A 26673-nucleotide genomic window follows, 5' to 3' on the forward strand; every position below is an offset into this window, starting at 1 on the left:
CACACACACACACACACACACACACACACACACACACAGATGAGCGTGAAACCGCTCTGCTTATCTGTGCTGGTGCACCGCCACCCCTGTCCTTCTAAGGCGTTGATTAAAATGGAAACGCTTGATTAAAATGATTGATTCAAATGGAAAAGCTTTGTCTAGACCAGCTGGGACTGGAACAGCGCAGAGACGACGTGTGCAGCGCTGCTGGCAGCAGCTCCAGAGCCTCGTTTGTCGAGGAGAAAGGTTGTTTAAAAGAAAAAGTGCTGCTCTGTGTTAAGGCTCAGAGATGCTCTAAAATGGTAGCGGGTGTCTGTGCTTCGTGTTCATGGAGAAGGAATGAAGAGGCAGAAAAAGTTTCCCCTCGTTTTTGCACTACTGTGGTGTATATACACGATTTACGGTGACATCTCAGACGATTGCACAACACGTATGTACAGTATTCTACATCAGTGGGGAAAGTAGGGATAGAAGGAGAACCACAGTTTTACAAGGACCCTACTTTGACTGGTTATTATTGCTGACGCATGATAGGCACAATAAAGATGTGTTTGTGTGTTTGTAACACTGTTTACACTATCAGAATCACTTGGTACATACTGTTATGGATGCATTTCTAATCATTTTGTTTTTCTAGATGAGAAATGTTCTCATACATTGATACAGATCATGAAAATATGTTTTTTTATCTGACTCTCCTTCCATCCTGTCCCCACACATAACAATCCTCCACAACTGAACCAGAATGAGATGATGATCTCAAAGATCTAGGAACATCCAGCCGTCTCAAAAAGAACCTTCTCCAAACTGGTAAACACACGATTCAGTAAAGCATTTCAGCCTTGCACACACCTTAACCTCAGCCAGAGCTTATCATAAACAAAGCCTGTATCTAAGCCCTCAGTGGACCTTTCTAAGCTTCATTCCTTTCTCTGCCCTTGTAATACGCTGACACATGGAAAAGGTCGACATATCTGGTGGGACTCATATTCCCATGATCCCTTTATTACAGCTGGGATTGGCAGCACAGATCCTACAGCAGGGAAGAAGGGAAGAACCGTATGCGAGGAGCGTAGGGGCAGAAAAGGGGGGATAGAGTGACTCAGCTCTGGGGGTTAAGGTGTGATGAACGCTGCAACGACTGGCAGTAGATTTCCTCTCCTTGACCTCCTCTGTTCCTCCCTTTCTTCCTCTGTCTCCCTCTCACCAAGCAGGGCCGGGATATAACGGACGGGAGGATCTATGAGCTCAGTGATCATAGCTCAGATTCAGGCGAGCCGATGTTCTGGTAGCCCGTCTTGGTGCTGGTGCCGTAGTTGGTGTTGGTCATCTCGTGGGCGCCACCGGGGCCCAGGTAAGCGCGGTGGGCGGGCATTGGGGAAGGAGCCTCGCTGGGGTTCTTGCTGAGGATGAAACGCTGCTCGTCCTGCTCTTCCAGGTTAGAAATGTCCTTCATCATGCCTTTACGGTAGGAGACGGACAGCTTATTGGAGCCATCTGAGATCAGGTTGAAGTGGCGGGCGATGAAGACGAGGGGTAAAGGCAGCATGGCCACTACAATGAGGGAGTAAGCCATGGCTAAAGCCCAGGGAGGGTAGCTGTGGAAGCTCTCTGCGCCCTGGGAAACAAAGAGTGCAGAGAAAAGAGGTGAAGAAAAAAACAAAGAAGGATATCTCCTTTCTTTCTTTCTTTCTTTCTTTCTTTCTTTCTTTCTTTCTTTCTTTCTCACATGAACTAGAGCAGCACTGACCTCAGCCTCCACCCAGGCGTTGTATCCTGCAGGACTGACGGCCATCTCGATGACAGTGGCGATGATGAGCACCACCAGGACGGCCGGCGACACGTACCTCCACATGTAGTAATAGAAAGAGTACGGCCTGAAACCAAGCATGTCCTCCAGGTCCTGCATAAACCTGCGAGGAGATGGAAGGAAGGAAGAAAGAGTGGGAAGGAGTTTCATTGACGTGTCCCAGTTGGCAAATGAGCAAGCATGCACCACACCAGAGTCCTGAGGCATGTTCAATCTAAAAATGGTGTGCATCATTTTGCCACGGTTTAGAAAACAAAACGACATGTTTCCTTGAAAAAGTGTGCACTTGTACTACGTTCTTGTCTCAGTAGTAGTAGGTCTGTGCTTGTGTACAATTTTTGTTTTTATTTCACACTTGCTTTGGCAATGTACCTCACAGTATAAAAGGCAGTGCACTTGAGCAACACAACAGGGTGTTCAGTGCACCACAGTTCCCGTGTCAATACACATTTTGCTACATTTTGTCGGGGCTGAATGCAGCCCTGGATTTCACCCATCATTACTAACTACACCTGTGCAGTACGTCTGCTGTGAAAAAGCTCCATTGTTTGTTGTTATCTGTCCCGGCTGTGTCTGCTCACTTACTACTACTGTTCATGTACAGACGCTCAGTAGGTAGAAGTAAGTTGAGATTTTGGACATGTATGAATCTATAAAATGTGAAGCATTGAGCTGTGGGATTGCTAGAAGGAAGTAGTTTTAATTATGTATTTGGTTTTGAAACAGACCACAGCGCTCTTTTCCCAAACTGATCCGACACACTGTCCACATGCTGCCTTACAATTAATTCTATTCAAATATGGCTTCAATTTTCAGATGAGTTACCTCTTAGTGCCGTAGATCCAGGCGACAGAGACGTTCTCCAGGATCACCACCACAGTGAGAGGCAAACCAGCTGAGTAGTCATCAAACATTGTGACAAAGTAGTTCCCCGAGCGCTGCACAAACAGCAGGCCTAACAGGAAGGCTATGATACAGCAGACCACTGAGAAGGGGAGGAGAAACATCATGTGAGTACCACAAATACTTTAACTTCACCTAGTACAAGATAGTCTGATAGGCAATATTAAGACGGTCAGCTCACCACACAGGATCTCTTTGCGGATCTTGAAAGCATCCAGGATGGGTGTGGTGATGCCAGTCATTGTGCCGATCATGCTTCCCAGACCCAAGTTGATCAGCATGAAGAAGAACATGACCGACCAGAAGGGACTGGCGGGGAAATGTGTCATTGCCTCTGTGAAGGCGATGAATGCCAGGCCAGTGCCCTGAACCGCCTGGAGGACGGAGAGATGGAGGTGGACGTCAAAGGTGGCTAATGATGGCTAATGTGCTGGATAAAATTAGTGATCCTGAGTGGAAGATGACCCACTAAACTTCCATTTCTGGGTTCATTAATTATAGTGCACCCATTTAAGGTGATGTGCTCATCCAGAGACACTTTTGGTATTATGGTATTTTTACCCCTCCCCACCCCGTTATTTTTTTATATAGTGAGACATCTATTTTGTATCATCACTTAAACACATCTTGCTTAACACATTTATTCAGAAATACTCAGAACGATCACATTCTCATTTCAGCTCGTAAATTCTCCCTTTCTGACCTTGTTGAGTTCGTCCTCCAGCACACAGGCATCCAGACCCAGCTGGTCGAAGGCGTCCTCCTTCAACGCCTTAATGATGCCGTACATGTCTGCGTAGTCCTGGGCGGACAGGTGGGAGAAGTTGATGTGAGGAGGGATGAGCTCTTTGCTCAGCACACCTGTGTTTAGAAAGCCCAGAATCTTCTCTGCATTCCTGCACACAAACAGTATATATGGAGGAGAAGGACGTGTTAGTGAGTAAAGGTCACAGTAAAATCAGCTTGACAAAGACAGATTGATTGGGTAGTATTTGTTACAGGACGACACACTCACTCGACAACACACTTCTCGTTCATGACGTTCGCCTTGAACCCCAGAACAGCAAACACAACTAAAGTGGCGAGGATGGAGGTAACAAAGTTGATAATGGAGACGAGCGCTGCATCAAAGTGGCAGTTGTTGTCTCGCTTGTTGTAGCTGGAGAAAGCGATGACGCCTCCGAAGCCCAGACCGAGAGCGAAGAAGACCTGCGTGGCTGCTTCTCTCCACACCTGTGGCTCCAACATCTTTTCCAGCTGGAGAGAAGAGAGGGGAAAATGTCAGATTTTTTGTCATTTGTCATCTTAAAAGACCTTGAACACTGATGTTCTCCCCTCATGTAGCTTCCTGACAGTACTGTATAAGCTACATAGTCGGCTTCCATTAACTCTTGATTGAGGCTCCTGTATATCACCCTGAGAGAAATACTCAAACTACACCAATTATTTACAGCTGGCCTGATATAACAAATTGTTTGAACACGTGGCCATGCACTATGTATTACTACTAACAGACCCACATGTTAGTCTGTGGCAACTGCAAGTGTAACTTCTACAAACAATTCTAAAAACTTCAACTCAAAGCAGAAAAGCGCCCCATCGCTTTTTTCATCATCTTTTTCTCCATTGTCCAATCGGATGATTTGAGAGGCGACGGGTCTTTTGTAGTAGTCACGACAACAAGTTGACAGTTGGTAAACAATGGAGGAGATACTGGTGGAAGTAGTTGTTGGATACCCAGAGTTATACGGCCTGATGATAGACAGCAGGTTGTCAAATTGCCCTCAAGCCATCCTAAAATATGCCTGGTAACGTGCATCATGGAGGTGAAGCTCCTGGACCAACTGGTGGTACTCCCCATTATCCACCCTCTTTATTAGCGTCTCTTGTACCCACACAGATCTCTGTTTCCCTGTGTCCAACAAACTATTTGCTGACAGCCTCTCACCCTCGACCAGAGCTTCAGCAAGCACCCTCTGCCTCAACATTTTAGGAACTAGCCACTAATTACTGTCAAATAACTACAATAAATAAATAAATGGTAGATTGATTACACGGGAAGTTAAGAAAAGGGAGGTTAGTCTGTGGTTGCCTGGCATCAATAAAAGGTGCAGCAAGTGTTTTTTTTCCACTAGTGGCATTTAGTGGAGGAAAAAAAAGGCAGTGCAGCACGCCTCCCATTTTGTAACCTGCAAAACGCTTTCTGTGTGATTGGGGCCATAGGCAACCATGCTGACAGAGCTAGGGTTTTAATGCCATGGGAAACTGGAGGGTTGGCATCATGACATTGTTCTGCCACCATGGGTAAGGATACTGGTATAAGATACCACATGAGCACAGTGCAGAGCGGCGGCAATTAGCTGGCCTGTGGGATACACACACAGGGACCTTAAATGCACCAACATGTCTACCACAGCTACCACAGAGAAATTACACAGTACACACACAGACAGAGTGTGACTTAATTCTCTGCTCCTTTATTAAGACATAATGCAACAGTAACAGTACTCCTATTGTAATATACTGCACTCACATGTGATATCCACAGACTAATTCACATTTCATGAATTAATTTGTGGAGCAAATAATATGGTAATTGCATTTGTTTTTTCAATATGATATGACGCCATATTCCTTTGTAATCATATATATTCACCACTAGAGGGAGACATCACCTCAACACACAACTCAATGTGAATATTAATGATATTCTTGTATGAGTGGCCTTGGTGGTAAAACAGCTAAAACCATCAACCACAGCTGAGCAGTCTGCATATACAAAGTGTCACTGATGTTACATACGTGTCTGGCAACTGGCAAACAGTCAGTGAATGAGTGATCAAGGCCAAGACAACAGCCAGTTTAAAAGGGAAGTACGCCCATTTTCAAAATTCATACATATTATTCCTATGGTCTAAGACAGACTAAAAATATCAGTAAACATGAACAACTCTTTCTCAAATCCAGAAACTAGGGTGCTAAAACTAGGTTATAAAGTCTGGATGCTCCATAGACAATGAATGGTTAAAGATGTTATAGATGACAGTGAAATCACCCAGTGGGGAATGTTCGAAGTATATGGGGACATTTTCTGTTTCAAAACGTGAACACTATCATAGAAAAAAGCTCATTTGGAAAATAAAGACAACACAAAGTCAGAGCCCCGTTCATTGTCCATGGAACAGGTCCAGATTTTATTCCGTATGACATCAAACATTTGAGACTTACTTCTCTGGTCTGCTCGGGCCATGGAAATAAATTACTGGAATTCTTAATTTAGGTGGTGTTCCCCTTTAAGACTACATTTCCCGCTCCAGCACGCCACAATTACACTGTTGACAACCACAGCAAACTACTACATACGTATTATTATTACTATTATTACTCTCACCTTAGGGGTGAACATGTGAGCGATGCCGTCCACCGCTCCCTTCAGCATCAGACCTCGCACCAGGAAACAGAAGAGCACCACATACGGGAAGAGAGAGCTGAAGTACATCACCTTAGAGAGACAGAGAGAGAAAGAAAGTCAGGTCCATTACCCAGTGTTGCCATGGACACGCTTCTCTGAGGCCTCACACATGAACGAGGACCAAACTGTAACCATATACACACACACGATGAATCAATCCCAAAACTGCTTTGTGTTTGCTTGGCACTGAATCTGTGAAATCTTACCAAATGTGGAGAGGACTCCTTGAGGTTTGGAGAGATGAGTCAAAAATCCTTCCTACAGCATTTCGGGGAATCATTGCAGTACTGACGATGATAATTGGATTACTACGTTTAGTGTTTAAAAAACCGTGTCAGACCTTGGCGATCCGTGTATTTTCCTATTGAAAATGTGGGCTGGATGTTGGGCTGTGGTGCATGAGTCACTCTCTGGATCGAGATTACAGGATGTTGTTGCAGTTGTTGCCAAACGAAGCATTTTCCATCTGCATCCTGAACCGGTCTTTGCTTGGTTCAGTTTAAGCTTATTAATGTTGCATGTGTCTCCTCCATAATATAGATGAGATCCAAAAATAGACTAGTGCTGATGAGAGGCTTTAGCATCTCACCTTTGACTGAAAGGCATTAGCAAAGTGAATAAAACACTCGCTGATATGGAGGAATTACGGATTAAAACAGAATTCTAAAAGCTTTTGTTAAAATGATTTATTGTGTACATCTTCACACAGAGTCTGCTAATCTCTATAGTTTGCAGGCTCAGCCTCTGTTGTGAAGCCATGGAGACCCCGTACCTTCCCAGAGGACTGGATGCCCTTGATGACAGCCAGGCAGACCAAGATCCAAGCCACCAACAGGGACAGGGTCATCTTCCAGTTCAGGCCGCCGGTGTCGTCGATGGAGCTGGTGATGTTGAGAGTCTGGCGGTACCAGAAGTAGGTGGTGGCTGAGCTCTTCTCACACTCTGGCTCCACAACTGCAACAGCACAGAGGAAAGAGAGGGAAACAGCATTAACAGAGGAGTCTGCACATAGACAGAATAAATGATGGATATCTGATTTGATTCTAAGGAAACGAGAGATATATTTTTTTTATTTAATCTATCAGATTTATAAAGCTGGTGGTGGAAAATGGACTGAGTTTACTTTTGCTTAAGTAAAAGTAGCAAAACTACAATGTAATACCTTGTTTTCAAAATTTGACTAAGAGTATAAAAGTATGAGCAGCAAAATGTACTTTAAGGTATTAAAAGTAGGGTATACATCATGCAGAAAGGTTCATTTTAAAATGTTGTATTCATTGTATTTTATTACTGATGCATTTGTGTGTAAGCATTTAATTTTTCAAGACAACAGATTTGCAAAAACCTCCCCCTAACAACAATTTGTAATGTAGTATTGCATTTAAGTTATGCATTGACTTGAGGGGAAAAAAAATAGTTTCTCTGAATTAATGGGAATAAAAGCAATAATCTACCTATAGATATCAGGGAAGCTAGCTCGCTAAGTATCTTTCAAAGAAAGCTAAAAATGTATCTGTTCACTTTAGCCTTTAACTAGCTCTGAATTTCCTGATACAGGTCTGAAACCCTTTGTTTTGTTCTGTGATTTATAGTTTTACATCTCTGTGATTTAATGAATCAGTTAGTCCATGTTTTAAACTGTTTTAAATGTCCTTTTATATTAAATTGCCTTGTCTGTTGTATAGCCATAATGTCTATTTTCATGTGAAGTACCTAGTGCTTATACTGCCCTTATTGTAAAGCACTTTGTGCTGCATTATTTGTATGAAAGGTGCTACATCAATAAAGTTTATTATTACTCTTATTATCGTTATCTTGTTAATTTAGAAAAACAAGAGCAGATTTTTTTCTCAAGTGAATGCATTACGCTTCTATGGAAAAGCTTTATTTTCTTTGTTAAAAGAAAATATTTTTCAAGACTTGAAAACAAGCATAATTTTTCTTTTTTCAATGCAGCATTATTGTTGCTCTTACTTCAAGATACTGACACTCATTCATAGAAAACTCTGGTATGTTTCATTGAGTAATCATCTCACTGCACTGTCAGACTCAATGAAAATCAAAAATTATTCATTAATAAAAATACTTTTGACTGTATACAGTAAACTGTATGTCCGTGTTTAATAGCCTGAAGTCTTCTTTCATAATTGCTGTGCACATTACCACCACCTGTTGTTCTGTGAAATAATGTGATACCATTTACAGCAACATGTATTGTGTCACCCAGGTGTGTGTGTGTAGATGTGAGTCTTTGCAGTCATGCATGAGACAAGCAAAATGAGCACCCACTAATTAAAATGTTGCTTCATAGCTCTACTTGTCAGAAACTCCACAGGATATCTTTAATCTAAAAAGTAGATTAAAGACATCCTAACCCTAACCCTCATGTGAAGTACAAGTACTTCATAACTGTACTTGACTAAATGTACTTACTGTACTTCTATCTCTGCATACAGCTTAACTGAATCCGGCTCCACAGCATTCCCACAGCATTCATAATCATAAACAGAGTCGACATCCTGCCCTCGAATGTTTATTTAAGCTGATGCCCTTTACTCTGCCAGAGCCTGCATGTGCCTCCACCACAGGCTGCCAGCTGCCAGCCATTCAAGGTACTACTGACACTGTCGGCCGGCTCATACTATGTGGCAGGCCTCGCCAACAGTAGGATGACGTGCACAAACACTTTTCTGTTAGCCTGCAGAGCCACTGCTGCATGACTGCAGAGCCACAGCGAGGCAAGCTGATTTAATGCAAAGACACGTCCTGCAGCTTTAAGCACAAGCGTGCATATCACTGGGCAGCCTGTGTGTCTGCATCTGCTGAGATACTCTGCTGAATATGGAAGTGTCTTGCAGGACTCTGCAGTATTCATTTTTCCTCTATGTGGCGTCGAGGGCTTCACAATAACAAGCTCTTTTCTATGGGTACTTGTCTTTTGCCACACTCGGTTACAGCTGTGTTGTGCACTCACTGGCTTGGGTTCCATTTCTCTGGATGGGGCATTCAGCCCAAGGCAGTGGATACTGAAAAGACTGGAAGAAATAGAAGATGCTCCAGCCGATAATCACATTATAGTAGAGGCCCACAAAGCCACAAACCTGAGGGGGTGAGAGAGAAAACAGCATTACTTATCACTCCTAGAAACAATCACTGTGTCACCATAAAAATACACAAACAGCACAAGGGACAAACAGCATGCAGTTTGTAGAGGTGAACGCCTCTTCTTGAGTCAGGGCACAGACGCTGAGCACACAGCTTAAGTCTGAGTGTGGATGAATTATTAAGCTGTTTGCTCTCAGCAGCCAAGGCTGGGGTCCTCTATGAGAAGGTATTTATAGCTGCTGAATCTCCCTCTGCCACATCCGGGCTGCCACACGCCTCACTGCCCCAGGCCAGGCCTCTCCCTCCCCTCCTTTGCACTAGATTGATGAAATCACTATCAGAAGGACTGACAAACAGCAAGACTGACGCAATAGATCACTGACTGTTTTAGGCCGATGACGCTGATGGGACGGGTACATGATGGGTCAGTACTCCTGCAGATGATGGCGACAGATTATGACAGTGATCTGCGCTGGTCTTTGCATGCCGCTTGCTGTAAAGCATCACAGGGATGTAATACGAGCAGACAGAGGGGAGTCCAGGAGACTGAGCTCGACAGCAAGTTTGTTGTTGCTGCACATAACATGACCAAATCTGAGTCGACAAGTGAAAGTGAGGAAATTACCAGTTTAGATTCAACACCAACGACGCTGAGTTGGTGTTTAAATGGGACAAAAATGCTTTCTTTATTTTCTTTCACATATATAATGTAGGATCCTCACATTAAACGTGGCCAAAGGTTCAAATAATGAGGTAAACCTATATATAAAATTAATTCCTGTGAGCAAAAACATCAGGCTTCAGCGCGTTCTGAATACTCTGTTTCCAAGGATTTTACTACTCTTGGGACAAGCTGACTTTAGCTTGGGACGTATTTCCTTATATGGTCATCTTCCCCAGGCACGCTACTGCAAGTGTTACATTATGTAGCCTACACTGCTACATAAAGCTACGTGCTAACATCAGGGAAACATGTAATCTTGGTTGCTGATGTTGTAAATGTCTCCAAAATTTTGGATCATAGTTCTGTTGGAACGTGTCAGGGTGTGTTTAAAAGCCTTATTAGTGATTTTTCGCCGTAGAAAGCCCCGCTATCCCACTATCCGTTTTTTTTTTTTTTGAAGGGGCCTTAAAGAGACAGAGCGTCTCAGAAGGTGAAAACAGGTCTTCCAGCACAGACAGCTTGAGGAAAATAAAGTTTTTTCTTAACATTAAAGCATGTAAACATTAAATGAGCATAATAGATCCTCTTTAATGATCTTAAATACACATTGTGTTTCTTCAAAGCCTGCTGTAATCCTGAGTACAACAATGGTGGTACAACTGTTAATGGCATTTTATATAAAGGATCGTAAATTCTCACTAATAGGTTTATAAATGGTTAATCAATCCTTTATTGATGCTTAATTAGTTGGTGTGTATCCTCTGAAATTGCAGCTCCGTTTATTGTTTTACAGCTTCAATGGCTGCAAAAAATGTGTCATGGTTTTTCCACTAATAATAAGACATCAAATATTAGCAGGTCATTAATGAATCAGCCTTCCTCCAGCAGGTAGCTCAAACAGCTTAATGGAACAGGTTCATTCAAAGAGACAGGTGAGTGGAGAGAGCCGCTGTGGTCGAGTTAAATTCATGTGCCTTGAAATATATTCCAATGGGAAGTTTCAATTTCACAGGGAAAAAGGTTTCAAAATGCCCACAGAAGCTTCTCCTGCAGCAAAATCCACTTCACCACTGGACATTTTCTGCTATGAAAACCACTGGATTACACTGTAATTGACACGATCTCATGCTGTGAATGAAATTATTCAAGCCAACAGAGGTTTAAGTGTTTGATATTTCAGTGATAGATTTGGGGTGTGTGCAGTCAACCCAATCACCAGAAAAACATGTTGGCATTGTACATTTCTAATAACCACAGATGTGTTACATTTGTATGTTTCATAGTGGTTATGTTGAAACTTTATGCTTCTTTACATTTGAATTTTCAATTTTATGTTGTGACAATGCTGTGGTTAATGTGTGGTGAGGTCTAGGCACAAAAAACACTGGGTTAGAGTTAGGAAAACATCATGTTTTGGCTTGTAAAACCATGGACATGTCCTGAACTCTTGCTAAATAACACCCACTTTAGTTGATCTTGAACAGTGGTCTGCTGCTTGGCAGCCGTCTCACCGAGGTGTCAGGTCATCCCCTCCTCCTCCTGATGAGAGACATGGCTCATATACATGTAATATGAACTACATCACTTTGGAAATGTTGATGTGATACATACAAAATGTGCAGATGTAACATATCTGTGGTTTGCAGTAACGTACAATGCCAACATTTTATCCTGGTGACTGGGCTGGTGCAGTATCACTTCACATGTGGGGTCACAATCTGACCACGAAATTGTTTTAATTATTAATTACAACATCTTATTATCGATCTGTACATTAATAAACCATATCTAGAACTTAAGATGGCATTGTCGGTTGGTTGGTTGGTTGGTCCACCACTTTGGCTCTAACTGAAATATCTTAACAACTACAGGATGGACTTTCACAATAGTCTATACAGACAAACACGTTCCCCATGAGGAGGACATGAAGGATCCATTTGCTTCTCATTTAGCACCATGATCAGATAAAAATTTCTGTTTATCCCATACTTTCTTTCATGACCAGATACATTTAATTTAATTAATTCTCAGCTCTTCCTTTTGTAATGCCAGTTAACAAAATCAGTATACTATTCTATGTTAAAGGGACAGTTTGCCCCCAAATCAAAAATACACATTTCTCCTCTTACCTGTAGTGCTATTTATCAGTCTAGATCGTTCTGGTGGGAGTTGTCGAGTGTTGGAGTTGTCGCCCGTAGAGATGTCTGCCTTCTTGGAAACTAAATGGCACTTGGCTTGTGGTGCTCAAAGCGCAAAACTCAACGGCAATATCTCTTTCCAGGAATCATGACCCAGTTACTCAAGATAATCCACAGACCTTGTTGTGAGCAGTTTCATGTAGGAACTATTTTCTTTCTGCCAAACTACAAGCGCCAGCCATATCATTGTGCAGAAGGAAACATGGACGAGAGGCTCATGCTGGTGACAGCGCTAAATGTAAACATTAATGGTGTCCTCTTAAGCTAAGATGTAACATTACATGTGCATGCTTCCTTCTGCGCAGTGATATGTTTGGCAGGTGCAGTTTGGTAAGAAAGAAAATAGTTCCTACATGAAACTCCTCACAGCAAGGTCTGTGGATTATCTTGAGTAACCGGGTCATGATTCCTGGAAAGAGACATTGCTGTTGAGTTTTCAGATGTATTTTTTGGCACCTTGAGCACCACAAACCAAGTGCCATCTAGTTCCATTATATTCAAAACAAGGCGGACATCTCTACAGCTGATATCTTAACAGCACTACAGGTAAGAGGAAAAATAGGTACATTTAAATTTTGGGTTCACTGTTTCTTAAAGCAACACTGGGGACATTGTTGAATGACAGAAACAAACACACCCTCCCACTTCACATCTCTGTCACACAATGTCATAAAGTGCAACCAGAATGATGAGTTAACTGGTTAATGAGCTCATGTTGGCACTTACCATCAGACTGGAAACCCCGATGCCTCCCAGTTGTGGGTAGACATAGTTCCACACCCCGATGCTGCCACGCCTGATCCTCTGACCCACCGCCAGCTCCAGGAAGAACAGGGGGATGCCGATGAGCAGGAGGAGAATAAAGTAGGGCACCAGGTACGCACCTGAGACACAGGAGTGACAGAGGGAAGAGGGATTATGCAGAGTGTGTAACTACTTTAGTTATCTGAAGGTTTGAAATCCATGTATAGTGAGGGACAAAAGCTCATTGTAACACAGCGGTTCAGTTCTCTCTGCCAGGTTCTATTTTTGGACTCTATTCTCTTTATCATCCTCCACCACTCTAATTTCACTGTTTCCACTTCCTCTTGTCCCTCTCAAGCTCTCTCCTCCTTCCTCTCTTCGTTTTCATCATCAATTGCCATTCACCAATTCTTAAAATATGACCATCTATTTTTTTTTTAAGAGGGGACAACGGAAAGCCAGAAGCAGGCACTCAAACACAACAAGTGACGTCCAGTCTGTCCTGCTTGCGTCAGGACACGAGGGCACCATGGTGACAAAACCATCCACGGCCAGAGAGGACGGGCTCACACTGACAGACAGCTGGGAGGAGCAGCCTGTCTCCAGACTAAAAACAAATGACGTTTGGCTCGATCAAAAAACACAGATCACGTCGTGAGTGGCTATTAGAGCTACAGAAGCAGACAGAGGAAACAAAGACAGGGGACACAGTGTCGTGTTACACAGTGGTATTATTATCTGAGCCATTAGAAGTGACTACTGTGTTGCTGCCCACTTTCACTGATCTTTGATGTCTATTCTGAGCCGCAGACACACAGAACAGTGGAAATCAAAACGTGTTGGTGGAGAAGAGATCAGGACTAGCTCAGTATGTTCTTACCCTGAGGATGATTCTGTTAATTTTAACTACACGTTGACCTTTCCTCTGGCTCTGTGGATTTCTAAGGTTGAATATGTACTCATAACGAAAGTATTTATGGCACATTATGATAATGTATGATATCTAAGACAGACACAGGAATACAGATCCTAATGACTGGCACAATGAGGTCTAAGAACAATGAGCAGCTACAGACTATTTAAAACTGACTGAATGTTTGGCTTATTTTTGTTTGTTTGTGTGTGTAAATGTAGGTGTGTTACTCATAATCCTCCCTTGAGAGGATCAACATTGAATAAAGAGATGTTTATGAAGTCTCTAGCACCACCATCTACTGGCCAGTAAATATAAAATAACCAGATTTGAGTGTAATCGCTGCAGGTATTCATTCTCTTCAGAGGCTGAATACTATTTTTTCGGTGACTTCTTGACCTTTTCTGAACATATTCAGGCTCCACAGAGGATAAACCCTCTTGTCTTGTGCCCCCTGTCTTATTCCTTCATCGCTTCACAGCTTAATGAAGCATATTAGGGCTGCTAGAAGCTGCTCGTGGTTCTAGTGGTTTCATTGTTTTTCTTGACAACAAAAAGGTTTTAATTGGTATTGTTGTCTTTCTGGACTACTGTGCTCTGCAGTGAAGACAAATGTTAACATACATTATACAAGTCCCACCAGGGGATACGAGCAAGACAGTACAAATTAATTACTTAAATCATTTATTTGCAGGTTGGAATAAATTAGAGTAATTTGTCTTTACTGTTTCACCGAAACAGACTTGGCTGGATAGATGAGTTAGCCTACTTAACATGTTTTGGTGTCCTAAAAATTCTGTTTTAAGGGAAAGATAATGCCGAACAATTCACGTTGTTTAAAAAAATTTCAGTCTTTCTGCCAAAACAGGCACTTTGGCAAGAGAGTATCCACTCACAGTGACGACAGAACCAAAATCACGATCTTCTCCTAATATTTCCCAAAGTGTTTTTGTTAAGACAGGAGTCTGGACACAAACCTGAAGTTTTGGTGTCAGGGTTCTGCACTTCATACGCCCATCATCCTACTCAAACAACTCATTAAAAAGCCTGTGCAGTACATGAATGTAGTGTTTTGTTACCTGAAAGAAATGTTGTCTCTGAACATGATCCAGACAGCGATTACATTACCACAACAATGTAATTAAAAAAGCAGTTTAGTAACAAACATAATTTCTTTGAGACAGGGTCTGTGTTTCAATGTTTATTTCATTTGGTTGTGTGGACTAAATAACATCACTTTATTTTGTGACTGACTGTCGCTTTAAGATAATCTTTGTGACAAAAGAATTTAATGTTTCCATTAAATTGTCAAGCACATTTTAAGCAAACTTTTGAAGTGTTGCAAAAAAAAAAAAAAAAAAAAAAAAGACAAGCAAAGTAATAAGGTAATTTCGCCAGATGCTGGCAGTATAGACTATGCTTTACTCATATAATCCGCCAGTAAACACAGTGAAGTAGAGGATGCGATCTGGAAACAAAACAAGACGCTTTGGCCATCTAACCCATCTACAACAGGAATTTGTTTCAGTAGGTTGATCTTTCATGTCAGCTAATGTTGGTCATGTTTCATGCTGTCCCGAGACAAACACAAATTAAGCACAGAAAAACACTGACAGTGGAAACAGCTGATCAGTCATGAGTTAAATGTTCTCTACGCCTAAACTGATTCGGCAAAGGCGTTTCCCATTTATCACATCAAGTATTTTTTAACAAGTAAAAACATTTTTTAAAAGTTTAAAGTTTTTGTGCAATTGAGCCTACTGCAAACATGAATCTGTCAATGCAAGAGCTTCAGACTGCATTTCACTCATCACAAACCTCTCTGCTGCTGAGTTTAAAATTGATTTTAAATACTCAGAAAACAAAGTTTATGGCTTCTCAAAAGTTTGCTCACAGTTGCTTGATGATTTTAGAATCTTCACTTTTTTGGGGGTCATTTTGCCTTTAATTGATAGGACAGGTAAGTGTGAGGGGGGGGGGGGGGGGGGGGGATGACATGCAGCAAAGGGCCACAGGCTGGAGTCGAACCTGGNCAGGTAGGGGGGAGGGGGGGGGGGGGGGGGGGGGATGACATGCAGCAAAGGGCCACAGGCTGGAGTCGAACCTGGGCCGCTGCAACAACAGCCTTGTACATGGGGCGCCTGCTCTATCCACTAAGCCGCCGACGCCCCAGCATCTCCACTTCTGACGGTAAATCCATTGAAAGAGTGTCCTCATACAAGTACTTGGGTATATGGATGGATGACAAGCTTTCATTTAATCTACATATTGCTGCTCTAGTTAAGAAGCTTAAAGTGAAGACTGGCTTTTATTTTAGAAATAAGTCTTATTTTACATTCAGTGCTAAGAAGAACCTTGTGGACGCGACGTTTCTGTCTGTGATTGCTTATGGTGACACTGTATATGCATGCAACCGCCTCCATTTAACATAGCCTTGATTCAGTGTACCATGCATCTCTATGTTTAATTACAAATGCATTTACTCATTTACTCATCACTGCATTCTTTATAATTTGGTGGGTTGGACATCATGGACCATTCACAGAAAACAGCACTGGTGTATTTTTTATCTACGTATAAAGCAATATTGGGTAAACTTCCAGCCTACTCTGCTCCCTCCTGTGTGTCAGCTCTGGTAGTTACCAGCTACACTCCTCCAGGTGGTTGCTTTTCAATGTACCCTGGGTTTTAACAGCTCTGGGGAAAACTGCATTTTCCTGCTCTGCACCTTGTACATGGAACAATCTAAAAGTAGAAATACTTAAATCCATCAATGAATTTAAGGGCATCATAAAGAATGTGGTGACAGAGACATGTGCTTGTTTTTCTTGAAAGGCCACTATGTTTCAATAGTGTTGTTTTATTGTGGATTTTTGTATTATATGTTGTATTTGTTGTATTTTAAATGTGTTCTGATTGGCTGCTACCTTGGCCAGGTCTCTCTTGTTAAAGAGATTTTCAATCTCAATGGACTTCTTGGTTAAATAAAGGTTAAATAAATAAATAAATAAGATGCACATAAAAATATATTCATAGAAACACGGCTAATGATTAAATCTTTCACCTAACTAGAAAGACAGAAGAAAGAGAGAAACAGAGGAGGTAATGGACAAGGGTGGACAAAAAAAGGGAGACATTTTGTCTTCATCTCTGGAACAAGCCCAGACAAGACAATGCAGCACCTCCCACTGAGTCAAAATCCAGTGGGGGATATACACTCATTACTGCACGCACTGTGATTAAATGATTCAGCTTTGTTATATCATGCATTTCAAATACCCTCTTTACACACACCTCCCACACAAGGCAGAACCAACAATGTCTGAAAGCCCAGGAAATCAGTATTTACTCTTCCACTTTCTCTATCTTAGTCATCACCACCCTCTCATCTCACCATAAAACCCGTAAATCATAATAATAAAGAGATAAGGCTGAGAAACCTGCACGGACAGCAAACAAAGACTAATCCAGAGGATCTCACAGTGATATACAAAAACTCCTTAATGTTACCTCGTCTTCCTGGGGAGAAATGATCTCATCTTGTAGCTGCCGACAGCACAAGTTCACAAAGTCTGAGAAATGTTGAAGAGACTGCCCCTCTGACTTGCACCATTAGTTGGCTAATTGGTTGACAGGATGCAATTTATCAAAGAGGAGGAGGCTGTGGTCCTGTCAACAGGGAAACTGAGCTGCACTTGTATAGGAGAGTGGTGAGCAAGGTGCAGCACAGGCCATGATATGTACTGACATCTAAATGAGGCTAGAACACAAATGTACATGCGTTAACACATTGTTTTTAAATGCAATGTACCTGGAGTCACTGGTTTGGACAACAGAATTGTGTGACATGATGACATAATATATCACCATATGATCACCACATGGTCCCACTAGAGGAGTCTTAAAGGTATAGTTAGACATTTTGGGAAATAATCTTTATTTTATTTATTGCCGAGAGTTAGATGAGATGATGCCACTACTGAGGTATTCGTGACTCTCATTATACCATATATAATAAGTTAGAACCAGCAGCCAGTTAGCTTAGCTTAACTTAGCCTCACGCAAAGAATAGACACAGGAGGAAACAGCTAGCTGTCCAAAAGTCACAAAATCCACCTCTTAGTCCCTGTAAAGCTCTAATTAACATGTTGTTTGTGTAGTCTGTACAAAAATACGAAGTGTAAAAATGACAAGCTGTGGTCAGACTAGCTGTTCCCCTGTTACCAGTCTTTGCGCTAAGCTAAGCTAACTGTCAGCTGGCTGTAGCTTAATAATTGTATAGATAGGAGCAGGGGTGGAACCAAGTTATTGTTTTGCAAGTCCCAAGTGAGTCTCAAGTCTTTTCGCTCAAGTCCAAAACTTTGAGTTTCGAGTCCTGATTTAAAGCCATTTTGATGACACAGTAATAATAGGCCTACATTAAATTTACAAAATTCATGAATTCTTTCCAAAAATTTGATTTATTCGTGAAAACAAGTTTGTTGGAAGTTATTGCGTCTCCACCTGTAATTTTTAACCTGCACATGTTGCATACTGCAATTAGTTTTTTGTTAGCCACATTTTTATGCAACCAAAATTATCTTTGGTATCATTTGTTCCGACTGGTGCTCAGTAACGTAATGTTCGTTCCACATAGTTCTCTCCTACAACTTGACTGGATGCTGTCGGATTGGTTTAAGTGGATCTCCAGGATTGTAAGTGTCGGCTTCATGGGGATAACCAACATTAGTTGATTCATGAAGGAAAGGGAAATTAACTTCTTTGTGGCACAGTTTTTAAATAGCATACTTTTTAATCTTTGGGCTTGAGAAAAGGTGTCAAATATTTTCAAGTCAAAAGGCTGAAGTCCAAGTGAAGTCTTGAGTCATTGGTGATGAAGTCCAAGATGAGCTGCAAGTCTTTTTTTGGTTTTGTCAGGTTAAGTCTAAAGTCATCAAATGCATGACTCATGTCTGACTCAAGTCCAAGTCATGTGACTCCAGTCCACACCTTTGGACAAGAGAAAGGAATAATCTTCTAATCTAACTTGGCAAGAAAGTGACCAAGCGCATTTACATGATACAGTAATGTAAACAAACATGAAGAAAACTTTTTAAGAGATTTATTCCATCTTGTTTTTTGTTTTTTTGTTTGTTTGTTTTTTAGAAAATAAATTTTGCAGCGTCTAAGCATTTTCTTTAAAAGGCACTTACTCCTGAGCAGCTGGTTAATGGCTCCAAATAATGTTGAATGTCTGTCTCTATGGCCAAGATGTTGTGGCAGTTTGGAGAAGTGCAACATTTTGGGCAGCTGAAACATGAGGCAACCTCCGGGGCTGAAAAATGAAACCAATGTGGAAGTGCCAAAAACTACAGTTCATCAAATGACCGCTTGAGGCTGGGTCCAAAAACGAGTCAATCCCCATAGACCCCTGTGTTAAAATGCCCAACCGTTACAGCCTGGTACAAAAAACAGTTTTGGTCTCTATAGCTAACTTCTCCACTCACAACAACTGTACAAGGGGTGATTTTTTTGTAAAATTCACCTGTTTAAATTTCATTAAGGTTTAAAGTTTCATATATTTAAGGGCGGGGCTGCTTGAGTGACAGGCTGTCTGTGAGGCGTTGCTACAGTCAATGAGTCAGACCACCCCTCGTTCCTCCACAGGTCCACCCTCTCATCCAAATATTGCCACTTCTGGCTCCAAAAAATAACATTTGAGTCCACAAACCAAACAGTGGCATCACGGTGGGTACTTCCATTATTTTTTATATAGTCTATGGGCTGAATCTGTCACCACACTGGTTTGCCCTTGGATTAAATGTGTACATGCTGGTTAGAGCAAGTGGGGAATTGCTGTGTTTGTGTCAGATACAACAACAGACTGAAAATACAGAACAGTCTTATTGACTTTAACTGGTGGAGGAAATATGAGCTGAATTAGTTGAAATCATTTAAGTATTTCTTTCTGTAATGCGATGCAAATTAAGGTTTTACGAGATAGAGCAATTCCGCATTAAATTTCACGCCAATGACAGAGACCAGTGGGCAAACTCAATCAAATCATGTCAAAGCAAACAGTTGCCAGGCACAAAGCAGCGTCCTGGAAAAGACTCTGTATGTGAAAATGCAAATCTCATGCTCAAACAAAAGGATAAAATCAAATCGTTACATTCTATTAAGTTAACTGCTCTCAGCTGGCCACTTATCCATTGAGGATTTTACACTAATAAAAAAAATCACATCACATCACTAACAGCATTGACTCAGCACAATGTGTCTTTGTTAACAATTACTCAGCACCCTGAGGGGACACATGTTCACCATGGGTGGCCCAATTAGGATCCACCTTCTAAACCCAGGAAGTGTTTCTACAGTTTGCACATAGGGCTTCACAAAGCTTTAAAGTTTCTGTGATTCAGACTCTGAAGTGTTAAAATGCACTTAAACCATCAAGACATCCATCCACCTACCTCCACCGTTCTTCTGGCACAGGTAGGGGAACCTCCAGACGTTACCCAGGCCCACAGAGAAGCCCACCTGGGCCAGGATGTACTCCAGCTTGTTGTTCCAGGCTGGTCGGCCGTCCTCGGCGTCTGGGTCAGGGGACGGTATCAGAGCTTTAACTGGAGCAGTAGAGCCAGGACTCAGACCCATACTCATCTGGCTGCTCTTATAGTCCATGGGGTGCTCCAGGGACAGCAGGTCAGCCACAGACTCAGTGACCGGCTCATTGCTGTGCTCCCGCTGCGTCACCTTGGTGTTCTTTGGCATGGCTGCAACACCAGAGCTCCTTCAGGCTGAGGGCGGAGGAGGAAGAGGAGAGCCTGGTGACCGACTGGAGAGAGATCAGGAGGAAGCAGGAAAATAAAGTTGTGCTGTTTTCTTCAATCTGTGAAGGAAAGTAGTTGGAGACAGACAGGATATATAGATGAAAAATAATTGATTTTTTTTTTTGTAAAAATACAAACAAACCTCTAGTTTCAACTTTTAAAATGTGAGTACTTGCTGATTTTCTGATCTTCCTATGATATCAAACAAAAACATTGTTGGGCTTTGCACTGCTTAGAATTTAATTTTCTGGTACTTTAACCTACAGACCAAGCATTAATCAAGAAACATAATGATAATCGATAATTAAAATAACTGCTAGTGTCAGCCCTCTAGACAACATCATAGGAACGTTGGTTCATTTTGGTTCAGAAGTATGTGCACTACTTTTTCTGTTTTCAAATTAGTACATAGAGGGCCGAATTCACAAAGGACTGCACGGCTTTTAAGCTGCTAAACCTGCACAAATAAGACAAAATGAAACTGTGTTATTCTCAAATCACAAAGGGTGAAATGCATCGCTAATTGTGCAGCTAGGCAAATAGCATTCTGGTTGTCCTTTGCTATGTGCACATATTTAAATTAGGTAACATGCATACATTTGGCACAAAATTAGCCCCTTTCTTTGCAAATAAGCCTCATTGCTTAATCAGTCAGATTCACAAAGATCAGCGCTAATAGCCGCACCTAGTTACAGTGAAATTATTAGCCTCTTTAGAGAGTTGGTGGTAATTGAAGTGCACTGAAAACAGGTGTCACACCAGACTCTCCAGACTGCCTGAAGTTTTGAGGAATACCACTCGCTGGTCAGGACCTGTAGCTCTGATCATTTCAGTATACGTGAAAACTTTGTTTGGATCATCGGCCCACAGATAGTTTATGGAGTATTTGTAATCAACAATTCAAATGGTTAACTTTGTCTGTAGATGTTTATCTATAAAATATGTGACAGTTCATGACATAATCTAAGAATAATTAAGTTGAACTTAAAGTATTTACTCAACCCAACATTTCAAGTTCAACTAAATTATTCTGAGAACATACAGGTATTTGCATGAATTGCCACACATACTCTATTGATAATTTGTTAAACATCTACAGAATGAAGCAAAACAGTTGAATTGTTTGAATCTCAACTCACAAGCTGTTGACATGTTACAAATACCCAATAAACTATCTGTAGGTGGACTATCCAAAGTGTTACCCACTTTACTTTTTCTCTTTGCTATTGTTCTGACTACTGTTTTCTTGGCACAAAGGCAACATCTATAATTTGCCACATGGATAATTGCAATCAGATACAAAAAAAAGAGCAAACTGCATTCAGCTCCAAAACTTTATGGGCATGTTTGCGCTGTTATATTATTAGCACAATATCTTTTGAGAATCAGACCTTGAGACAGAGCAGATAGCTGTTGCAAATGATGTGCAAATCATGGTGTTATCAGCGGCCGCAATCCATTCTGTGTGAATTTGCCCTGGAGTATTTTAAAATGGTGGTAAAACTGCAGCACTTCAGAGCCATAAGTGAAGTATTTCAGTAATCCACTTCATTATGTTGAACGAGACACAAATATTGAATTACGCTGAATTCACAGTAGAGTCCATTATACTAAAGTTGAGTCATGTGAACAGCATGAACAGCAGCAAGCTTTCTGCTGCTAGTCTCAGGAAAGCACAGTGCAATAAAACTAAAGCCTCTAAGCTGAGGTTTCATCAGTTATTAGTGTCGGTACTTTTTTCTCATCACACAGCTCCAACATCGTATCTGCAGGTTATTTTAATATTTCAAGAGTCCAGGAGTCCAGTGCTCCTGAAAAGAGAGAAAACTGCCTGAAAAGTTGGTTCTCTGGTATGTGTCACATTTTCAGAGGCCCTTTGCAAATCTAATCCACTCATAATCCTACAATCCTGTGTGTAGTGCTCCCCTGGGGGAAACTGGTGTAGATACAGTGTGAGAGCTACTGTATCAGAAATTATAGAAGGTCAGACTCTGCTGCATGAATGAGGATTATATGGTTATTGTTTAGGCAGAGCCAGTAAGCCACCTAGATCCTGAAATACTCATCTTGAGATCACTTTAATTAGTCGATAACAGACTGGACAAAAAGGCACATTTACTTTTTAAAGGTGTCAGAATCAGCAAAGCAGAACCAGAGATACTGTCTTTCTTACTCCGTGCATTCTTCTTATTGAACCTGCTGCCTACATTACCCACAATGCAACTCAACCACTAACAGTTCCATCAGAGATTCAGGTGTTATGTACTAATGTAGCCTCAAGCAGAGCTCACCTCTTTTTAACTTCATTCCCCCACATTTCTTTTCACTTTTAAACTTGTAATCTTCAGCCCCAGCTAATGCTGACTCACGTGACATCACTTGAGGTAATGTATTTCATGCAGCTTGTCCTGGAGCCACAAAAGTATTCATTCAACTTTTAGTTTTCACGTGATGCAGTAGTACTCCCCAAGTAGCCTGAAACAAACTACAATCACTGTTCCCCTTTAAATATATGGCACTGAGTGAGAAAGCACCTCTGCTCTTTTTTTAATTTAGGGGAGGTGGTCTTTGTTTCAGGCGAGGTGGCCCGGCCACCTCCGCTGTAAAACACTGTGGGAAAAACTGTAACAACTGGAGACCTAATCCTTTTAAATTAAAATGGAATGTGTTACTGCAAGTATTAAACACTCAACATGACGAGACCATTGACCCTCTGTGACTGGTGTTTGAGAACGACATGAAAACATGGTGAGACAGTTAGCATTTATTGCACATTAACTAATTAACTAAAGGTCAGCTGAACAGCGAATGATGCAGGCAATCTTGGTTAAATGCCAAAAAAATGCAGCTACAGGAGCAGAAACTGACAGAAACCAGACTTTTAAGACAGATTCCAGGTTCAGCTGCATGGGACGAGAGAGATCTGACTTTTCACTCTGACAGCTAAAGAGCAGAAAATAGAAAGCAGAGGTGTTTGATCTACAGACACGGCCTCTAATCTGAAAACAGATGCAGCCCACTGAAATCAACGCTGAGCTTTAATTCACACTGACTCCTCAAAAATGGTTGCAACCTGGCTGGACTCTAAGCCCACCCACAGGCTGCACCAGCAGCACGCACATCACATTCCTCAACAGTGGCGATGAGCCCCTGCAGTCACGACACGCAGCAGCTCGACACTGATCCCAGAACAGTAGTGACCTCTCCCACAGCAGTCTACAGCTAAACAATACTGAGTCACGATCAAACACTGGCTGAATGAGGTGTGAAGCTACGATGCGCATGTTGGCAAACACATTTTGTTTGGCCGAGCTGCAGAGTTTGTTGGATTTGAAAGGTGCGTAGTGGAGTTCTGACAGACTGTTCACACAATGTTTTGCCCTACTTTTCTTATGAATGGAAATGTTGGTATAGTTAGTAACAAGCTGCCCCACTTACTAATTCTGGGTTAAGATGATGGTCGCCTGTTACACACACATGGCTTCTCACTCTGGCTTCCTAATCATGTGCAGTGGAAGTTTTCGATATTGATGCAGAATCACAGCGACAACTTTCAGAGCTTCACAGTATGCGCTGACACAGATGGCTCGCTACAGAGACAGCAGGACTTCACGTACATACAGTGCAAGACAGTGTTACAGATTATGACTCAGTAATCAGTCTCCATCTGATGGTGAGTGGTGAGAGCAGTTTTTTTTCATGAGGATACTGAGGAGGACAAAATGTGTGAAATTAGGAGTGTTGAGGAATCAAGAGTACATGAAGTCACAAGAAAAGGTGCTGCAGAGATTGTATTTACTTTTCAGAGAAAGGGGAGTGGTGACACCAGCTCACTGTGACAAACTGTCCACAGGGAGCCAGATGTGTGATTCTGCTGCATGTTCCTGTAACTATATATTTCCTAATTCTCTGTAGACAGTTTGGTGTTGATGATGTAACAGCAGCACAGGTTCTCTGTTTCTCCTACAGAGATCCGCTCCACTTTTATCTTGTCTGGTTGCTAAGCAATGGCTCTTCCTGCAAAATTGAAACCCCATCCCTGCAGCATCAGTGGTCGCCTATCTCTCCTCTTGCCATCTCAAACGGACAGACATGATATCCCCTGAGGATCGGGTGCAAATAACATGGAGCTGCTCTGACAGGACTGAGGGGGGACGATGAATTGTGGCAAAGCTGGAGGTGATGGTCTGTTGTGGGATGTGTTGCATAGTCAGTCTGACAGCCATCACAGGCACAGGTGTGTCATTGTAAAATGTAAGGTTTGCACAGATGCCATTCAGTCATGATCATTTACTTCTCCCACCACTGGGATTTGATCCTGAGCAGCACCGTGATTCTGACAGGTGCAAAACACCACCTTGCATGGCCATGTTTAGGCATCCTTCAGACACGTTTCATACAGGCCCATAAACCACAGATTGAGGACTCACTCTGGATGTAACCTCCGATGCGGAGTCAAGGTCAAATGAACCACATAATTATAGCAATGCGGAGATGCAAGCAACACCAATACATGTCAGCAGGTGATCAGCAGTCCCGCAGAATTTGTCGTATTCGAGCAAAATTCGGACACACACAGCGCGGCGGCGTCAAACGCGGAGGATTAATGAGCGACGCTCACCGTCAGTGTTGCGGCGAAACCACCATCTGTCAGGTGATGAAGTGAAAGCTGACGCTCGTCTCTATCAAGTCATTTTAAGATGTTTTTCCATCAGGAAGGGGACTCTCGCTGGTTGTTCGAGCGACTCACGACAACACGGTTTATTCGTCACAGAGAAACAAACACATTTAAATCGATCAAATTATGAAAATGGCTACAATAATGTTATTCTTACCTTATGTCGTGTGCAGAAAGGGCGGAAGGGTCCGAGTCAGCGTGTCAGTATGAATCCAAAGTGAGTGCAGGGTGTCTTCATTCAGGCACTGTCTCCGTATGCAACATCTCTGCGCGCAAAGAGATGCGAAATCAGCTTCCAGTCACACAGGGCGCATGGTGCGTAAAGTCTGACGCAGGAGCTCAACGCCTGCCACAAGTTTGGTCACTCCAATAACATTAACTTGTTAAACTAAAGCTTTATGGCACCTGTTTATCCCCTTAACGAACCCTCTGCAACTGTGCACAAAACCTGCTCTGGTTTCCACGTGCTGGTGGCTGTGTTGTGAGATAAATGAGCTCCCCATAGTATGGAGAAATTACTATGGCAAGTCACGACGAAGTCTGACGCAGGTTTGACTCACCCGCTCGTGCGCACGTCAGCAATGGATCTAAAAAAAACATCTGCAGTGTTCCCAGGACGATAATAAGAGCATCACACAGGTAGACTGCAATCAGGTCCATCACACAAAGTGATTGAAAACGCTTCTTGTGCAAATGGTGTTTGGGTTGGACAAAATGTTCTCCTTGCAGCCCTATGATTATTATTAGCCTATTATTAATATCATTATTATTATTAATAAGAATATATGCACAAGTAATAGCCTAAGAAACAGACTTGTGTCTTGAGTCACGAGTCACATGACTTTGACTCGAGTCACACTCGTGTCTCAAATTTGGTGAGTTTAGACTGGACAAAAACAAAGACGACTTACAACTCAAATTGGACTGCAACAACTCGTAGCTTCACGTGGATTTGAGCCTTTTGACCTGGAAATATATAAATACCTCCCCCCAGCCCAAAGATCAAAAAGTATTTTACTTAAAAGTGTGCCACAACTCAGTTTCTTGAATAAACTAAAATTAAAGCTATTCATTCACAGCATATTGACAGATCCTCAGATCCAGTATGTTTGAACCAATACGACCATAAACAATCAAGATGCAGGAGAGAACCCCTTACTGAGCGCCAGCTGGGAAAAACTATATCAAACTTAATTTCATTCATGGTGGTCCAAAATTAGAAATGGATAAACAAGTACTTCCAAGCACCACCTTAAAAAAGAAATCAAATATGTACAAATTTAAAATAATTAATCTAATTAATCTCTAATTAATCATTACTGAGTTACTACTGGACACCAGCACCATTCATGTTGGAAATACCGGGAAGAAACT

General features: G+C 41.9%; 1 protein-coding gene across 1 annotated transcript; it reads right to left on the bottom strand.

Annotated features, from left to right (window-relative positions):
- Positions 1 to 389: 389 nt before the first annotated feature.
- Positions 390 to 25640, bottom strand: slc6a17 (solute carrier family 6 member 17). Its single transcript, XM_050065157.1, has 12 exons — positions 25457 to 25640; positions 20262 to 20680; positions 12879 to 13036; positions 9160 to 9286; positions 6958 to 7139; positions 6105 to 6215; positions 3729 to 3970; positions 3417 to 3609; positions 2895 to 3087; positions 2636 to 2795; positions 1751 to 1913; positions 390 to 1618 (listed from the first exon to the last, which is right to left on the bottom strand). The coding sequence occupies exons 2-12, from the start codon at positions 20560 to 20562 to the stop codon at positions 1256 to 1258; spliced, it is 2193 nt and encodes a 730-aa protein (XP_049921114.1). The 5' UTR covers positions 20563 to 20680; positions 25457 to 25640; the 3' UTR covers positions 390 to 1255.
- Positions 25641 to 26673: the final 1033 nt, after the last annotated feature.

The sequence above is a fragment of the Epinephelus moara genome, chromosome 16 (genome assembly GCF_006386435.1).
Source record: "Epinephelus moara isolate mb chromosome 16, YSFRI_EMoa_1.0, whole genome shotgun sequence".
Taxonomy (NCBI): Eukaryota; Metazoa; Chordata; class Actinopteri; order Perciformes; family Serranidae; genus Epinephelus; species Epinephelus moara.